Source organism: Nuphar pumila, chromosome 14, assembly GCF_984573655.1.
Source record: "Nuphar pumila chromosome 14, dmNupPumi1.hap1.1, whole genome shotgun sequence".
NCBI lineage: Eukaryota > Viridiplantae > Streptophyta > Magnoliopsida > Nymphaeales > Nymphaeaceae > Nuphar > Nuphar pumila.
In genome coordinates, this window is record NC_143262.1 from 10,199,547 (window position 1) to 10,217,063 (window position 17,517).

At 38.7% G+C, this 17,517-nt stretch overlaps 1 protein-coding gene across 6 annotated transcripts; it reads left to right on the forward strand.

The window, feature by feature from the left end:
- The first annotated feature begins 271 nt into the window (after nt 1–271).
- LOC149816322 (cryptochrome-1-like) lies at nt 272–17,093 on the forward strand. Of its 6 annotated transcripts, none has more exons than XM_089988053.1 (5): nt 272–713; nt 867–1,085; nt 13,916–14,622; nt 15,012–15,857; nt 16,564–17,093. In XM_089988053.1, the coding sequence occupies exons 1-4, from the start codon at nt 404–406 to the stop codon at nt 15,807–15,809; spliced, it is 2,034 nt and encodes a 677-aa protein (XP_089844179.1). In that variant the 5' UTR covers nt 272–403; the 3' UTR covers nt 15,810–15,857; nt 16,564–17,093. The 6 variants fall into 6 exon arrangements, with proteins under 6 accessions (XP_089844179.1, XP_089844176.1, XP_089844181.1 ...); XM_089988050.1 differs by having other exon boundaries at nt 15,012–15,805; nt 16,564–16,789; XM_089988055.1 differs by lacking the exon at nt 16,564–17,093 and adding an exon at nt 16,224–16,552.
- The last annotated feature ends 424 nt before the right edge of the window (nt 17,094–17,517 follow it).

Sequence of the window (17,517 nt, forward strand, 5' to 3'; positions counted from 1 at the left end):
ATCTGAATCAGTATTCCATGATGATCCGATGCCCAATTGAATGAACCCTCTTTCTCTCTCTTCTGAGAGAGAGAAGAGAGTTGATTGCACAAGGGCATAATCACCACCACCACCACCATCGTTTATACTGAAATTCCTCCTTCTCCACTTGCAGGAGAGAGAGAGAGAGAGAGAGAGAGAGAGAGAGAGAGAGAGAGAGAGAGAGAGAGAGAGAGAGCACCATCATCGTTTATAGTGAAGTTTATCTTGCAGCCAGAGAGAGAGAGAGAGAGAGAGAGAGAGAGAGAGAGAGAGAGAGAGAGAGAGAGCACCATCATCGTTTATAGTGAAGTTTATCTTGCAGCCAGAGAGAGAGAGAGAGAGAGAGAGAGAGAGAGAGAGAGAGAGAGAGAGAGAGAGAGAGATGTCTAGCGCCTGTAGCATAGTGTGGTTCAGGAGGGACCTGAGGATTGAGGACAACCCTGCGCTCTCTGCAGGGGTGAGGGCCGGGCCGGTGATCTCCCTCTTCATATGGGCGCCCGAAGAGGAAGGCCACTACTACCCAGGAAGGGCCTCCAGATGGTGGTTGAATGCGAGCCTCGCCCACCTCGACGCCTCCCTCAGAACCCTCGGTGCTCCCCTCCTCACCCGGCGCGCCACCGATAGCGTTTCTTGCCTCCTCGACGTCCTCCGCTCCACCGGCGCCACTCAGCTCTTCTTCAACCATCTCTACGGTGAGGGTTCTTTCTTCCTCTTCTTCCCTTGCTATTTGGAAGAATTGGGGTCTCCATAAATATTAGTTTCCCCTCTTCTCATTGTTTCGTTATGTGGCTTATTGGGGTTCTTGGTTTTGTTGTTTTCTTCTTCTTTGCTTCTGTTTCTTTCAGACCCTATCTCTCTGGTGAGAGACCACAGAACCAAGGAGGTCTTGGGGGCGCACGGCATCGCCGTGCGCTCGTTCAACGCCGATTTGCTCTACGATCCGTGGGAGGTGAAGGAAGAGAACGGGCAGGCATTCACGACGTTCGCCGAGTTCTGGAGCAAGTGCCTCAGCATGCCTTATGACCCTGCGGCGCCTCTGCTTCCGCCCAAGAGGATAGTCTCAGGTTTGTGCGGTCCTTGTTCTTGTGGTACTCCTGTTGTGGTTGTGCTATTGCAATCACAAATTGTGTTTATCATGAGTTGTTTACTCAATTAAACGCTTACCCAATTGGGATTCGTGAAATATTAGTTCTGAACCCTCTTCTAATTTTACAGCAGGGGGGGTGACATCAGTCCATGAGGATAGTCTCAGGCTTTTGTCATCCTTGTTCTTATGGTATTTCTCTTGTAGTCCTGCCATTAAATGCCGAATTATGATTATCATGAGTTGCTTGCTCAATTAACCGTTCACCAATTGCGAGATTAACACTGACCCTGTTCTATTGTGTGGCACCAATCCAAGGGGATAGTCTCAGGTTCTTGTCGTCCTTGTTCTTATTGTATTCTTTGCACTGTTCAATGTCAAATTATACTTCACCATGAGTTGCTTACTCAGTTGAACACTTACCCAATTGTGAGATATTAGTTCTGACCCCTCTTCTAATTCAATTCCATGTGCTTACATCAGTCCCTAAGGGGGTGGAAAGAAAATATCATGATAACTTGGTAATTTTACTTGATACTAGTTGGCTGGGTATTGTTGCTGACTTTGCTTTGAAATTCTACGTGGTGATCTGCACGCCCATGTTGTATTCTGCTGAAACATGCTTTGTGTATCACCTTAGATATATGGTAATGATGAGAGTATTGAAAAAGATTGTGTATCACTGTATGTCAATATTTAATTTTATGTCCCCTGTGATGTCATTATGGCTCTTGGGGACAGTGCTTTTTCATGCCAAGTCAGTTGGTTTGTACTTGGTAAACAAGAGGTCTGCTGAGGTTGTAAGTAACTCGACGCTTGCCATGTTGTTTCAAGCTTGTTTGGGTTGGTTTTGCCCGATTGTGACATGTTGATTCTTTAATAGTGGATCATGAACACTTGTGGTTAGTGATGCAATATGATGGTACAAACAGTTTCTGAGTTAAATGTGTCTGTCTAGAGGCCTTTAAAGCCTGTGTTTGCTAGAGTCATGATTGCTGTGGTTACTGTTTTTGTGGTTGACTTTAATCATGGTATATAATTAATGCGTTCATCTCTTATGACTCTTATGGTTGGTAATCCATCTGCGGCTGCTAAACCTTCTTCCTTGTATAGAACTGGGCCTTGGGTAAGTTCATCAATGAAGTCTGTAGATTTTAGAGTCCAAATCTCATTACGTTCTGCCGTGTTTGTTTAGGTGATATCTCATGAGCCATCTCATAACTTGAGGCCAAGAGGTACTTTTCTCATTATTGAGGGGTATTTTGGAGAATATCTCCTTATTAACATCCGAGAGAAAAGGCCCAGGTCTCATAACATATAGCGTCGAGTTTTTCTCATTTCAAAAGAGTCAAAAAGAGGGGGGTTTCTCTTATAAACCATCCCACATCCAATCCCTAGATCCTAAAGGTGTTCTAGGAGGTGTTTGCCATCATGGGCTTTCTTGTATCATGTATATGGTAATGAAAATGGTTTGCGGTGTGTTTTAACATTGCTAGAGTTTTGGCTGCAAGATTTTGGGTTTTCACTGAATTATGGAGGTAAAGTTACTGTCCTCTAATCTTGTAAATCTCATTGTTGGTAGTGGATTATTGCCTACTGGAATTTTTGTGGATATAGCCCTCTACGAGTGAAACACGTAAACCTTTGTGTTATGGTTTATGCTCTATTTTCCTTTTTTAATAACAATATTACTTGTATGCATATATCTGGGGACCATTTAAATTGCTTGAATCGATTCAGAGTCACCAAACTTGATTTGAGCAAACAAACAAGGTTACCAGAAGCGCCATAGGCCCTGGGGACGCACGCTTCCTCGATGCGCGTTTCAGAAGCACGAAATGTGGCGCTTCCGAAATGTGTTGGGAACTATGTCACATGGGTGCGGGTGTGACACAATTTCAAAAATTTTGGACACGGGGACACAGCTATATATATTTATATATATTTTAAAAAAAATATATCTGCTAATGACAGACTGTGCAGCTGCACAATTTGCTAAAGACTGTGCTGTTGCACAGTATGCTAATGCTAAAGACAGACTGTGCAGTTGCACAGTATATATAATTTTAAAAAAATATATAAAAAGATCGATTTTTTTTTAGTTTTTATACATCTTTTGCCCTAAAAAATGGATAAAAATAGACTCGGTCAAAGTTGACCGAGTCCAAAATGTGGACAGACTTGGCCCCGGTGCATTGACCGAGTCCGACACTTGGTTGACCGTGTCCGCCCCCTGTCCGAAGCCGCACCCGTGTCGACGCGGGTGCGTCGACCTTATAGCCGAGTCCGTGTGACTTTGGCTGGGAAGCACCAAAAAAATTTGGAAAGCTCACTTTCCCCTCGCTTCCCTTTTTTTATGTTTTTTTCTTCTTGTTTTTCTTTCTTTTTTCCTTTTTTCGCTTTCTCCTTGCTTCCACCTCGCTTCCTAGGTCGCTTCCGATTTACTTATCTTCTTGCTTCCGAGACGATTCCTGGTTCACTTCTAAGTCATCTTGCACTTTCCACTTAAAATTTTGTAAGTGCCTCGCTTCCTGCTTCCGCTTTCCGAATTGCTTCCCGCTCCCGCTTCCCCAACTAGCAACTCTGCAAGCAAATCAATAGTTCTTTGGCCACAACATGTTGGTTCTGATTATTTTTGTATTTTGGCCACAACATACCCTTGCTGCATTTGTGATTGTTGTCTCTATTTTCCCCAATCTCCATTTTTGTTTGTAAAAACTTAAAATGAAATGATTTATTATCTGTTACTAGCTATACTTCCATTGCCAGACAGAAGATTTCTGGAAACATTTTTCCCTGATGCATAATTGTAAAGTTGTACCGATTATATACACACTAGTCCTCAAAGCCATGGCTACTATAGTAGCACACATGGATCACAACCAGGTTAAAATTCATCTTGAACAATTAGGAACTTTGGGAATATCTTGGCTATCACATTACCAGAAAATGCAATCATTATTTAGCAAGGTGGACTCTGTCATATAGTCTCCATTGTATTGAGATAACTTTTATAAACATGCTCTGCGTGCAAATAGAAACCTTTCTTTCAGGCCATAGTGTAGATATTTGTTCTTTGTTTGTGATAGCTAGAGATGTTAATCATGAATTATTGAAGCTAATGAAGTTCTTTTAATGATATAACATTAGTTACTCTTTGCATGAGGTGTTGAGTTCATCTTGGCTGGTAAGATATTGCTTGGTCTTCTCCTTTGATTTGTTTTTCTTTTAGCTTATCTGACATCAGTGTAGCTGTTGTAAAAAAAATCAACTCTTTGTTTCTTTAACAATGAACTAGTCCTATTGAATAGTGATAAAAAAGGCAATCAACTGGGTATTTTACTGTTATCTGTACAAAATCAAGTTTCATTTTCAACTGCATCAGATTCCTGTCAAATGAGATGTTTGTGTAAGCTCACGGCAAGGGATATAATAACATCATTGAGAAAACCAGAGGAAGGTTGAGTTGAAAGGAGAAACTAGCAACAAACAGATTTTAGAGTTCACGAGTTACAACCCAACAAAGGGTAATAAATGACAAATTCTGGTGATTGTTGGCTATATTTAGATAAGACTAACAAACATTTTGCATTTTTTTCCCTTTTTGACTTTCAATATTTATATCTGCTATCTGGAGTGGGTATTTTGTTGCAATTTAGATGCCTATCAGCTCTTTTCTTGAAACATAAGGGTATATGTAGAACCAGTTGTAGGTGATAGGTTGCAACTTGCAATCTTAATGTAATTCATGGGGTCATTTTGTTTATGAGAAATATAATGGATCTGGTTCTTGTCTTCGGTCTTTCGTTTTTTCTAATGCGAGGCCTTATCAATGGCGACACTCCAAACCGGACTAAGCACTAGATGGCCTGCCTGAGCTCAAGCACGAGCGTACATTAGCCCACTAAAACCAAGTTTGCAAATGAAACAACCAAGAACAAGAACCTGTCTTGAAAAATGAGTATGCAGCGGAAATACACACCCTAAGGCACTAAATGCGCCACTCAACAGGGCTTATGCATGATTTAAAACAGACCTGGTCTAATGCACGAATGCAAACCGAGCGACTTGAAGTAGGATGTGATTTACGGCAAAATAAACAAAAATTATATTTAACAATTTTATATGCCAATTTTATCTTTAATGTTTAAGAGTTCAACATGCAAAAACAAACACTTCTAATGGTTGATTATCCAATTTGAATCGCCTTCCGCCAATCCCAACTTCAATTAGTTCAATAATTCAATAAACATGCATATATTGGCAAATATAGTCAAATTCATGCATGAAACTCAAGATCAAGCAATCAGCCAAGGTTCGATAGCCTTGGGCATGCCAATAAGGCTGTGATGACAGTCTGAACACGCCTAGGACTGAGCTTGGTTCATTCCCTAATGAGCAAGACACGAAAAAAAATTTATGTGTCAGATTTTGGGAAAAACCGACTATACATAAGGCACTAAATTTAAGCAATAAAATGAACAACACATAGGACCAGCGTCTAGGCTCACTTCGGAACTGTATACAGGGTGTGAGTTCACACCTCACGTCAACTACAATCATGGTTACAAGTTTCACAAACAAACACAAGTTAAATGGCACAAACCGAAACAACCAAGCCACCAAACGTCCACTTGAAGACCGACCAAACACACCGGCTATAGGAATGGGTTCCACCACCAAGTTGAGTTCCACAATAGCTCACTACCACGCCCAAAAGGACCTCAACTCAACAGCCAAGGCTGGTAACAATATTAGCTCCAAACTGGATGTTCACTTGAGAAGACGTCAAGCAAGAAGACGTTGAAGATGATGGTGTCACCCTTTACATCCTTCTTCACTCTCAACTCTCTCAATCTCGCTCAACCTCACTAGGGTTCACAGTTTCAGCCTTCACTCCATTATTTCTCAGCTCAAAGCACTTCACAAAATTCAGAAGTAAAAAAAAAACCTGCCTTCACATTTTTGGGTTTGCCTAAATAGGGAGGAGGAGGATTTTGCTCTCATTAGAGGCCACCTCACTTGAGGGCCCATGATAAACAAGGTCAACTCATTTTGTCTTATTCTCCTCCACTTATGGCCAATGGGAAATCCCTAAGGGCGTTGGGATTGGTCCTCCTAAGTGGCCACCACACCTTTGGCCACTGGAGAGCTAATGAGTTGGCATCTCTTGGATTGGTTACTCCAAGAGGCCACCTCTTCCTCGGCCAATGAGAAGAGTCCAATTTTGAGTGGATTGGACCTTTTAAACCCAAGGATAAAAAAGATCCAAAGTCTAGATTCAATGTTAGATTAAAATACAAACTAACCAAGCTACCCCTACACCCAATACCCTAATGGATCTTAATGGGTAATAGAACCATTCGGATCCGTAAAACCCGACACCTAATAAAAACATACAAAAAAATGTTTTTATAGCTTAAAAAATTCTCAAAATTGGAACTAAGCTAGCTAAATAAGTTTTTGAGATATTAGTGACAAAATCTCAGGAATACAAAAGTATAAAATGACAAAAATACCCTTATACCCCAATTTGGCCCGAATGGGTTGTTTTTGCCTTGGGTATGCACAAGTATGATTTCCCGGAGCGAGTCTTCAATGGTAGATCGTCCAGATCGACCTCCAGCTGCTCGTACACGTCGGATTGGTCCTGATGCACTGCATCATTTCCCTTATTTTCTTTTCTATTAAACTTTGACCTGCTTGTAGGTGAACTGAGATTCTTGGTGGAGTTTCTTTATGAATTAGGCCATAAATTATCTAAGCCTTTGCATATAATTTTCATTCTTCTTTCATATATTATAATGATCAAATGGTATTATTCTCTCTTCTCAAGGTCTTTGTTCAATCTGAAATAGGTTCTAATTGAAGCAATCCACTTGCTAGAATTTGATTGTATGGAGTACCGAAGGATAAATGAAATGCTCTTGGGCAAACTTTTGAAGAGAAAAAGATTCACATAGCCTTCTGTTTCTTGGGTTGTATGAAATTTATTGGCAAAATAATGTTTTGTTTTCTAATGATTTTGCTATCCAGCTGAATAGTAGTGCTCCACTCTATGTTCTCTTCAAGTTTGTTATAAATTGAGGATATGCTGAAAATTGTTGAAGCATGCTTTTTTTTTTTCAACTTTGTTTTTTCTTTGCTGCTTTAAGATAAAGTGTTTCAACTTTGTGTGAATTCCGGCAATTGCTTACTGAGAGATCTCTGTAGTGTCTGATGATATGTATTTGAGAGAAAACACTTAATAAAATACTTTCACAAAATATATGCTATCAATATGCTTTGTTGAGTGTGCTGGAATTCTCTTATTGCTGACTCGTATGTTTGTCTATAATTTCTTATGTCATTTGTTACATCTTATTGCTGACTTATATGTTTTTCCTTTTTGTTTTTTGATATGTTTATTTGGGTTGTCTCATTATTTTGGCCTTCTTAACATTTACAAATTACTGTCAGAGTTTTTCTGTAATTTTTTATTTTTTCTTATGCTTGTGTTTTTGTACTAATTTATTTCTCTATTTCTGGTTTGAATATGCCATTTTGCTAAACTTTGCTTTTTTTCAATGATATTTATATCAAACATTGTGTGGGGAGCTTTATAAGCAAGACCACTTCCTTCTCATGATATGCATGTCCTTCACCTTCATGTTCTCTCCATTTCAACACTACTTGTCCTTTTCTCATTTCTGTCACCCTTTTGCCAAATTTGATGTTTCAACAGTCTTGCAATGTCACACATGTTTTTTTTGTGTTTGTCGTCTCTGGCCTTGGACATATTTAGTCTTACATTTCTAGCCTACCACTCTGTCTTGCTCACGTTTGGGCGTATTTTCATTTTTTTTAGTGCATCCGTCCATTTTTTTTCTTCCATTCTTGTCTAGACTTGATAATTGGGTGAAAATACTACAATTTTGAAGCCATCTTTGTTGTAGGTGTCTTGGATTTTGTATACGCCCCAATCCATGTCCCCATCAAATATTTTTGGTGACTGTAAACTTCTGTAACATGGACTCTTTTAAAAGGTCAATGCACCCGTGTCACACTCTCATTCGTGTGCGTGCGACATTTGGACATGGCTTCTGCAGTGTCAAGTGCAGTCAATCTCTTTGAGGTCCATTTTTGGACAAAAATGGACTTTGTTAACCCTAAACATGTCTAGTTTTATCTATAGTATATACTTAAATATTTTTTCGAACACACATGCAACATATATATATATATATATATATATATATATATATATATATATATATAGAGAGAGAGAGAGAGAGAGAGAGAGAGAGAGAGAGAGAGAGAGAGAGAGAGGACCGTCCAATGGAAGGCCGGTCCAAAATCTATAAAACAAAAGGGGCCATCTGATTTATTTCAATCCGACAATCCCTTTTAACCAACAAACTCTCTCTCTCTCTCTTTCTCTAACAACCATCTCACCCATCCAGCTCCATATCTCCCATCACGACACCCACACCCCCGTCTCCTCTCACATAATATGCCTCCATAGTAGCACCATCCATTTTCATGGTCTCTCTCTCTCTCTCTCTCTTCCGATGACCGCATCTCATTCCCCTGATGTGTGCTGCCTTTCACCCCTTTCCTACCCTCCATTGTGCTATTTAAGGGTGGTCTGCGCCTCCCCACCACCAGCAGATGCCGGTTTCCAAACAACCCAAAGTCTCCAGCACCTGCCGGTGTTCAACGTCTATCAGCAGAGAGAGAGAGAGAGAGAGAGAGAGAGAGAGAGAGAGAGAGAGAGAGAGAGAGAGAGAGAGAGAGAGAGAGAGAGAGTTGTCCTTCTAGTGGTCGCCTGTCGGTGAAATAAATGGTGGACAGGGGATGGCCGTGGCATGGGGGTGGTATAGAGGAGGGTAAGGCAGGAACAAGGTGTGGTCCGCCATCGACAGAGTGAAATAGAGAGGTAGGTTGTGGGATAGAAGGCGGATCGTCCGATTGGTAAGATTCAGACGGTCTAGATCTATATGTAGATTTTGGACTTCCTTCCATTGGATGGTCCCCTTTCTCTCTCTCTCTCTCTCACTATATATATAGGGAAGTGTTACGATGCACAACCATTCGAGCATTTCAATAATATGCACAATTAATTTTAAGACATAATTTGCCCTTCAAAAAGACTTTTTTGTAATTTTTTATATTTGTTTTGTTGTCATTTGACAAGTATACTTTATTTAATTTGAACACCCAATGTCCAACCTACCTTCCCTTTAAAACCACGGCCTCTTCACTAACCTCCCATCCTCACTCACCGTTTATCCACCATCACCAAAAAATCGCCGACATCCAATCTCGCATGGGTACCGGTTAGCTACTCTATCGGCAAGGTCAACTTAACTACACAGGCTTGACCGTGCACTTGGGAGCACTCCTGCTAGAATCAGAGAATCCCCAAAGGATATCTTCACCTTGTGAAGGGATACATGCCCTAGAATTCAAATACTCTGATAATTTATGGATTTGTGTTTTTAAGGTTAACAAAACCATCAAATCTCAAGAAACATCTTCACATTTTTATTTGTATTTGTTTTCTCAGTAGTCATCTTGTTCTAACCTCAAGCATACTACTCAAGATTACCAAAATCACCCAAAACCAATACAAAATGTTAAGCAAAACCGTAAAACCCAAATCAAATACCCTAGCCTGAGATTGTCTAGGGACGTAGAGATAGGGAGACTGCAGGTACCTATAATGAAATATACAGAAAATACAAACAAAGGTCTCTATCATAACACTACTAAATCTATTATACTAGACCTTCTTAAGTCTAAGAGATTTACCTTTTTCAATACTGAATCTCGACGGAGGATCTATATAAACTTTCTCATTTAATTCTCTATTAAAAAAATATTTTTAACATTGAGTTGATATATGGACCATTTTTTAATAGATGCAATTGCTATGAGGGTCCTAACACTAGTCATCCTAGATACTGGTGCAAATGTTTCCTCATAGTCAATTTTGTATTCCTGAGAATATCTTTTGGCCACTAACCTAACTTTATATCTTTCTAGAGTCCCATCAGTGTTGGTTTTGACCTTAAAAACCCATATACAATCTATGACTTTCTTTCCTAAGGGTAATGTAACTATTTTTTAAGTGATAGCTTTCTTAAGGGAGTCTAATTCTATATTCATAGCTTCAACCCAATGTGAAATGTTTTTGGCTTCATTATAATGTAATGGTTTATGATAGGAGTGTAAAGCTATTAAACATGCCCTATAGTTTGGTGTCAAAGTGTGATAAGACACAAACCTACTTGGTAGGATAGAGGCACGGCTGGATCTTCTAAGTGAGGTTTTTTCTATAGTTGAGTTATGTGTATCTTTCTAAGGCACTAGGAGGATATCTTTGCTCACGCCGAGTATAAATTTGTATAGGTTTTGTAACAATATCACCATTATTTAATGGTGATTCAACATTCTCATCATTAGAATGCCCATTATCATTACTAAGTTTTCTTCATTATCATTAAAAGGAATATCACAAGAATTACCTTCACTTGGTAAGAGATCGAATAAAAACATATAATCTACTTCTTTCTTCTCAATTTTATCAAGCCCATTTTCATTTTCCAAGAAAGTTACATTTTTAGAAACATAAAGTTTATTATTCTTAAAATAAAAACATCTATAGCCTTTTTGGGTTTCCCCATATCCAATGAAGACACATTCAATGACTTTTGGAGATAACTTATCTTTTTTGTGTAAGAGAACAAAACACTTACAACAAAAAATTCGTAGACACTTAAAATCGGGTATTCTTTTAAATAATTTTTCATATGGAGAAATGTTTTGTAACGATGATAAGGGCATTCTATTTATCAAATAAGTTGATGTTAGAATGACCTCAACCCAAAAACTCTTTGGAATATCTTTAAAAATAAGTAGAGTCCTAGCTGTTTTCAAAATACACCTATGTTTTCTTTCAGCTAGTCCATTTTGTTGAGGAGTTTAAGGGCAAGTTTTTTTATGACAAATGCCATTTTGTCTTAAATAATTTTGAAATTCATTGGACAAGTATTCACTACTTGAGTCGGATCTAAGAATAAAAATATTGCCTTGAAATTAATTTTTGATAATCATATGAAATTCTTTAAAGAAAGAAAAAACTTCGGACTTGAGATTGAGGAAGTATATCCACACATATCTAGTGAAATCTTCAATAAAAGTAATATAATATGAGTTGCCTCTTTTTGATATGATCAGAGAAAGTCCCCATATATCCGAATGCACTAATTCAAAAGTTTTTGTAGAAATAAAGGTTCTATTAGAAAATGGAGTAGATTTCATATTTTCAAGAATACATTCTTAGCAAATGACATCTTTTTCATTACAATTTTTTTTTCCAAAATGGAAGAGATACATCTTTGAATAACTAGGATGTCCAAGTCTTTTATGCCAAGTTGCAATGTCTTTATCTTAAACGTAATTACAAAAAGATTTTGAGAGAAGATTTAAAGAATCCATAAAGTAGAGATTTTCCTCTTATGACCTTGCCCAATCTACTTCCAGGAGAGAGAGGGAGGCCACTTGGGAGCTCCCAAACAGAGTTTTTAGGAGCTCCCAATGGTCATATTTATGACAATATATATATATATATATATATTTTAACAATACCCAAGCTAGATTTAGTTCTAGAATTTTTCTGTTGGTTTTCCAGTAATGGTGGTGGGCAGCTGATGAGTGAGGAGGATGAGATGTTTGGGGAAGGGTCGGGAGTTGTAAAGAAAGGGTAGATTGAACATTATGATTTCAAATTAAACAATATTTTTTTGGTAAATGACAAGAAAACCAAAACGGTTATTACAAAAAAGTCGTTTTGAGGGTTGAGGGGCAAATTTTTGTCTTAAACATTATTATGCATGTTATTAAAATGCACAAATGGTTTGCATTGTATATATATATATATATATATATAGCACACGAGAGAGAGAGAGAGAGAGAGAGAGAGAGAGAGAGAGAGAGAGAGAGTAATGCGCTCCTTAGGCCCCTTTTTTCGTTAGGTCTTGTTAGTACCCTTCAAAATTCATAGTTTTAAGTATTTTTTTCTCACATCTGACACCATAGATGTGATCTATAGGTTTTGTTTAGTGGGAACCGACTTTTGGATTGCCGGAATCTGACCTATATATAGGTTTTTTCGGTGATCCAAAAATCAATGGCTATGAAGGCATCAATTTTTTCCTGCCTCATAAAAATACATATTCCCATAAAAAAACATGATCCAAGAGTCGATTCCTATTAAATCGAGCATGCTAAACACATCTAAGGGTTCAGATCTAATAAAACACTTAAAACTGAGGCCTAACGAGACCTAACAAAAAAAGGGGGCCTAATATGTTCAGTTCTATATATATATATATATATATATATATATATATATATATATATATATATATATGCACCCAAGTATTTTTAAACTGCCATGTCTCACCCTTCACACCTGCACCTGCACTTGTTTGACATTGCTGTAAACCCCTCCAGGGGTGGGGGGGCAGAACCCCCACTGTATGGACCTGTCAAGGTTTGTAATTTTTCCTTTTGTACCGGCTAGGGTTTTATGCCCTCGTTATATATATAGTTGTCTCCTTTTGGGATTTGGGGTATGAGAGTTTCAGGTGTATTAGAGATTAGGGTTTTGAGAGCTTTGTATTTGCCTCTGTATTTCCTCCCATCTTTCTAGTGGATTTTTGCTTCTCCTTCGCCCGTGGATGTAGAGGCCTGAGTCCTGAACCATGTAAATCTCGTCTTCTCTTGTTTTTTTCTTCTCTTTATCTCGTGGTTTGCTTTGTTCCAGTTGTGGTTTGCATAACAATCTTGCAATTGACAGTTTTCTGATCTTGCAGGTGTCTTTTCTTAGTTTACTTTCATTTGGTTTGAAGGCAACTGACTAGCCCTTCTATTTTTCTATCTGTCATATGCATCTTTCTGTGGACATCTGTTTGGAAGATCTGCAGTTGCTATTTTTACAGGGAGTTTCCAAAAATGTGTTAGGTCTCAGATGCTGTTTTGATCAGCTTAAAGTTTTTTGTGCTCTTGATAAGTACTGTCCTGGTGTAAGTTGATTGATTTATTGGGTCATGTCAACTAAGCTGGATCTAATTCAGACTATCCATATAACAGATCAACTTAGTGAACTATCAGTAGGTTTTAATTTTATCTACATCTATCCATGCTTTACTAGGTCAGTGGGACACATTATTCTGTATGTCTTGCATTGACACAATAAGAACTGACACAGACGGACCTGCCACAACACTTTCATGGACATGGACAAACCTGTCTACGATGTGATCAACACCATGTTTATTATTTCATCTTATCTTTCATGTACAATCTTGAACATATTTGCTATATTTAAATTTCTTAGTGGCCTCTAGTCTTTACCTGGACTTGTGATTGTGCAATATGAATAGTTATGTCAATGGTGAGTTTTTCAGTTATATAACCCATTGTTGAGAAAGAGTAATTTTAACCAAAACTATGCTATTACCAGATTACAGATGTAAAAAAAATACCAAGATGGCTTAAAAGGTTGTTTAAGTTATACAAGCAGTAGGTGTTTGTATGCCTATAGCCTTAAAGATTGGTGGCTGTGGCAACCTGTATTTACTGACATAATTGTTAAGGAAATAGAAATTATAAGGAGAAACTGCTAATAAAAGTGAATCTTTTTCAAGTCATATGGGCTTATGTTTATGCACAACTTAATCTTCATTTGAAGTGCTTGAACTTTGATGCACTTACTAGAAAGGGCCAAGTCCTTTAATCTGCACTTTGTCTTGGTCTTTGCAGCTGATATTTCAAGGTGCCATTCAGACACACTAATCTTTGAGGACGAATCTGAGAAAGGAAGCAATGCCCTTCTTGCCAGAGCATGGTCACCAGGATGGAGTAATGCTGATAGAACTCTAACTGTGTTTATTAATGGCCCATTGATTGATTATTCAACAAACCATAGAAAAGCAGATAGTGTAAGTACATCTTTGCTATCTCCACATCTGCACTTTGGAGAAGTAAGTATCCGTAAGGTTTTTCACCTAGTACGCATGAGGCAAGTCCTCTGGGCAAATGAAGGAAACATTGCAGGGGAACAGAGTGTTAACTTATTTCTCAAATCCATTGGTCTCCGAGAATATTCAAGATATTTTACCTTTAACCACCCTTGTGGTCATGAAAGACCTTTGCTGGAGCACTTGAAATTCTTCCCATGGGTGGTTGACGAGGGGTATTTTAAGGCATGGAGGCAAGGTCGGACTGGTTATCCATTGGTTGATGCTGCAATGAGAGAGCTCTGGGCGACTGGTTGGCTGCATGATCGTACACGTGTGGTGGTGTCGAGTTTCTTTGTGAAAGTCCTCCAACTTCCTTGGAGATGGGGAATGAAGTATTTCTGGGACACATTGCTGGATGCTGATCTTGAAAGTGATGCTTTAGGATGGCAATATATATCTGGGACTCTACCTGATGGGCGTGAATTTGATCGTATAGATAATCCACAGGTATGACGGTATTGACAAACTGTTCCTCACCTTTTGAAACCTCCTTTCTGAATTTGTCCCTAACCTGCTTGTGTACATAAATTTGGAGTTACTCAAAAAAGCCTTTTCAAATTTGATTGTCTTCGATACACTTATGCTTCGCTTACCTGAGATTGTTTTAGAGTAAATAAGTTGGTTTTGGTTCTGCTAACAAGTTAGGTTATTTTCACCCTAAAGCAATTTAAAAATAGGTTGATTTGGTGAAACAAGTACACTTGGAATCTTGGAACAATTCTATTTAAAAATTGGGTTACTGGCACTAATGTTACTTTATCATATACAATCACTTTGGCATCTTAGGTGCCAGTCATAAAATTCTTGAATTGGATTCCAAATGTTTTTTCTTGCAGTTTGAAGGTTACAAATTTGATCCCAATGGAGAGTATGTTCGAAGGTGGCTTCCTGAACTAGCCCGGTTACCAACTGAGTGGATACATCATCCATGGAATGCACCTGAACCTGTACTGGAAGCAGCTGGAGTTGAACTCGGTTCAAACTACCCATTCCCAATTGTAGAAATTTCAGCAGCAAAAGACAGATTGCAGGAGGCATTGTCAGAGATGTGGCAGCTAGAAGCAGCTTCAAGAGTTGCAATCGAGAATGGAAGAGAAGAAGGCTTAGGAGATTCATCAGAAGCACTACTGGATGTCTATCCTCGAGAAGTCAGCATGGATGTTGATCATCAGCCCAATAGGATCAATACTGCAAACACAATGAGGAGACTGCATGATCAGATGGTCCCCAGCATGAGTTCTTCTTATCTTAGAGTTGAACAGGAGGAGCCTTCAACTTCATATCATCAGACATTTTCACAAGATAGTAGGCCCGAAGTTCCATCGACAGTAAACATAAATCATGAAACTCAAAGAGAACAATCAATCCTGGGTGGAAGACTGACTTTTGGAGATAATTCTCAATTTCACGGTATCAGCAGGCTGCGAGCTGCTGAGGACTCTACTGCAGAGTCATCGATCAGCCAAAGAGAAAGGGATGGGGATCTTGTTCCAGTGTGGTCGCCCTCATCGCCAAGTCGTTCAGAGCAGTTTGTAGGTGAGGATTCTGCTACTGGAAGTGGTGGACCTCTTCTGCAAAGGCATACTCAGTCTCATCAAGTCTTGAACTGGAGACAAATATCACAGACTGGGTAAGCTAATGGCTGGAGCACTTGCTAGCAGCACGACTCTCTATATTTTCAGGTAGCCTAAGAGTTGGTGGTTTTTATATCTTTCACAATCTTTTTATTTCTTTGTGTTTTTTCCAGAAAAAAAATTCAGTTTGTTCTAGTCTGATACTTCAGTAAATACCTTTAAATCCATCATCATCCATAACCAAATAACATTCTTATTCTTCACTTCTAGGCACGTTTTACGTCTGATCATGATCACCCATAAAGTGATACAATTTATGATCTGTACTGCTTAAAACTTATGTTTTCCTTTTGTCCAAAAAGCTATTTAGTAGTTGTGGGATCACCACTATTCAAAATTAAATGTTATGAAAACCTTAAAAACAACAAAAAACCGTTCAAACGTTTTCAAACCTCTCTCTCACTCATAGTATAGTGTGCAACACAGGCCAAGAAGGTTGGAGTTGGATATGAACAAGACCATACAACCTAAAGCTGTTGGTTAGACATAGCCAGTCTATTCATCTTTACTTATTGCGACTGGAGATTTCCGTTGCATTCTCTTGAATGTAAACCATGGAGCTTTCGCGGGTTGCAACCTTTCTTAAACCAAATGCATCTATATCTTTGTATCATAAATTTATCATATTGTATAGTAAACAGCTGTGTTATCTTTTAAATATAAACTGGTCATCGTTGGCCTCTATTGATTTTATGACTATATGTTCTCTAGAATGAGTAATTTATATTTCTTAAAATTTTCTCTCTGTTTGCAGGCGGTGGGATGCAATGTTTGTTCCCATATTCTTTGGTTTGGTTGGTTCTTTATGTATCATCTCAATGCATTGTGGCTCTATTGCATGATCAAGCCTGCGTCTTAATATTGTGAAGTTACGTAAGTGGTGAAAGACCAAGTAGCGTCTTATGGCAATATCATTCCAAAGTGGTTGTGTAATCACGATGCTAGGCTAAAAAAATCTGACCCTGGCAATGGTTTAGTACTACCAATTGTAAAATTATGACAGTAGTTACCAACTGGGGGTTCCGCTTGTCTGGCAGGAGCAGTTAGTGCACGTCACCTTGTGGTGGGACGTTGCAAGTTCGAACCCCAAATGGTATGGTTGTATAACTGGTAAGGGGTCTGCCTAACTCCAGCTTTCTCTGTCGAAAAAAAAATTTATGACAGTAGTTTTTCCAAGTTCCTCTATTGTTACTTCCCACAGACCTAGTGCACATGACACTGGTTCAATGACTACCATAGCCACCTTATTGCTTCTTCAGTATAACGGATTTCCGGCGATTGTTTCACAGAGGGTGCTACCCAGCTACTTCTACTCTGCTTAAACAAAATCTAGTTTAGATTTAGCTTTCAAAGTACATGAACTAAGTTACTGTGCTGCCAACATTGGATAGATGCTCGTATCACTTTATTGGCTGCTAAAGCCAGTAGTATCGTTAATGTTAGGTTACAACTTACAACCATAATTTGTTGCCATCCTAACCACATGTGGTCACCTCATTTCATGGTCATGTCTAACTACCCGCACACAAACATGAAAAATGCGTTCAATTTAGGGACATGAGATCCATGGGAGCTCCTGAAGCCTGTGGATACAACTTGATAAACTTATAATAAACTTTGTTATGATCTTGATGTTGAGAAAGCAAACTAATCAACCATCTCTTAGTTGTCTTAAGGTGCCCCAAGTTGAACATTGTGAGTTCAATGC

Bases quoted from the DNA above. Each gene is read 5' to 3' on its own strand.
- LOC149816322 (XM_089988050.1), top strand. From the start codon at position 404: ATGTCTAGCGCCTGTAGCATAGTGTGGTTCAGGAGGGACCTGAGGATT. The intron at 714-866 runs GTGAGGGTTCTT...TGTTTCTTTCAG, and splicing joins CTTCTTCAACCATCTCTACG to ACCCTATCTCTCTGGTGAGA. The intron at 14,623-15,011 runs GTATGACGGTAT...TTTTTCTTGCAG, and splicing joins ATCGTATAGATAATCCACAG to TTTGAAGGTTACAAATTTGA.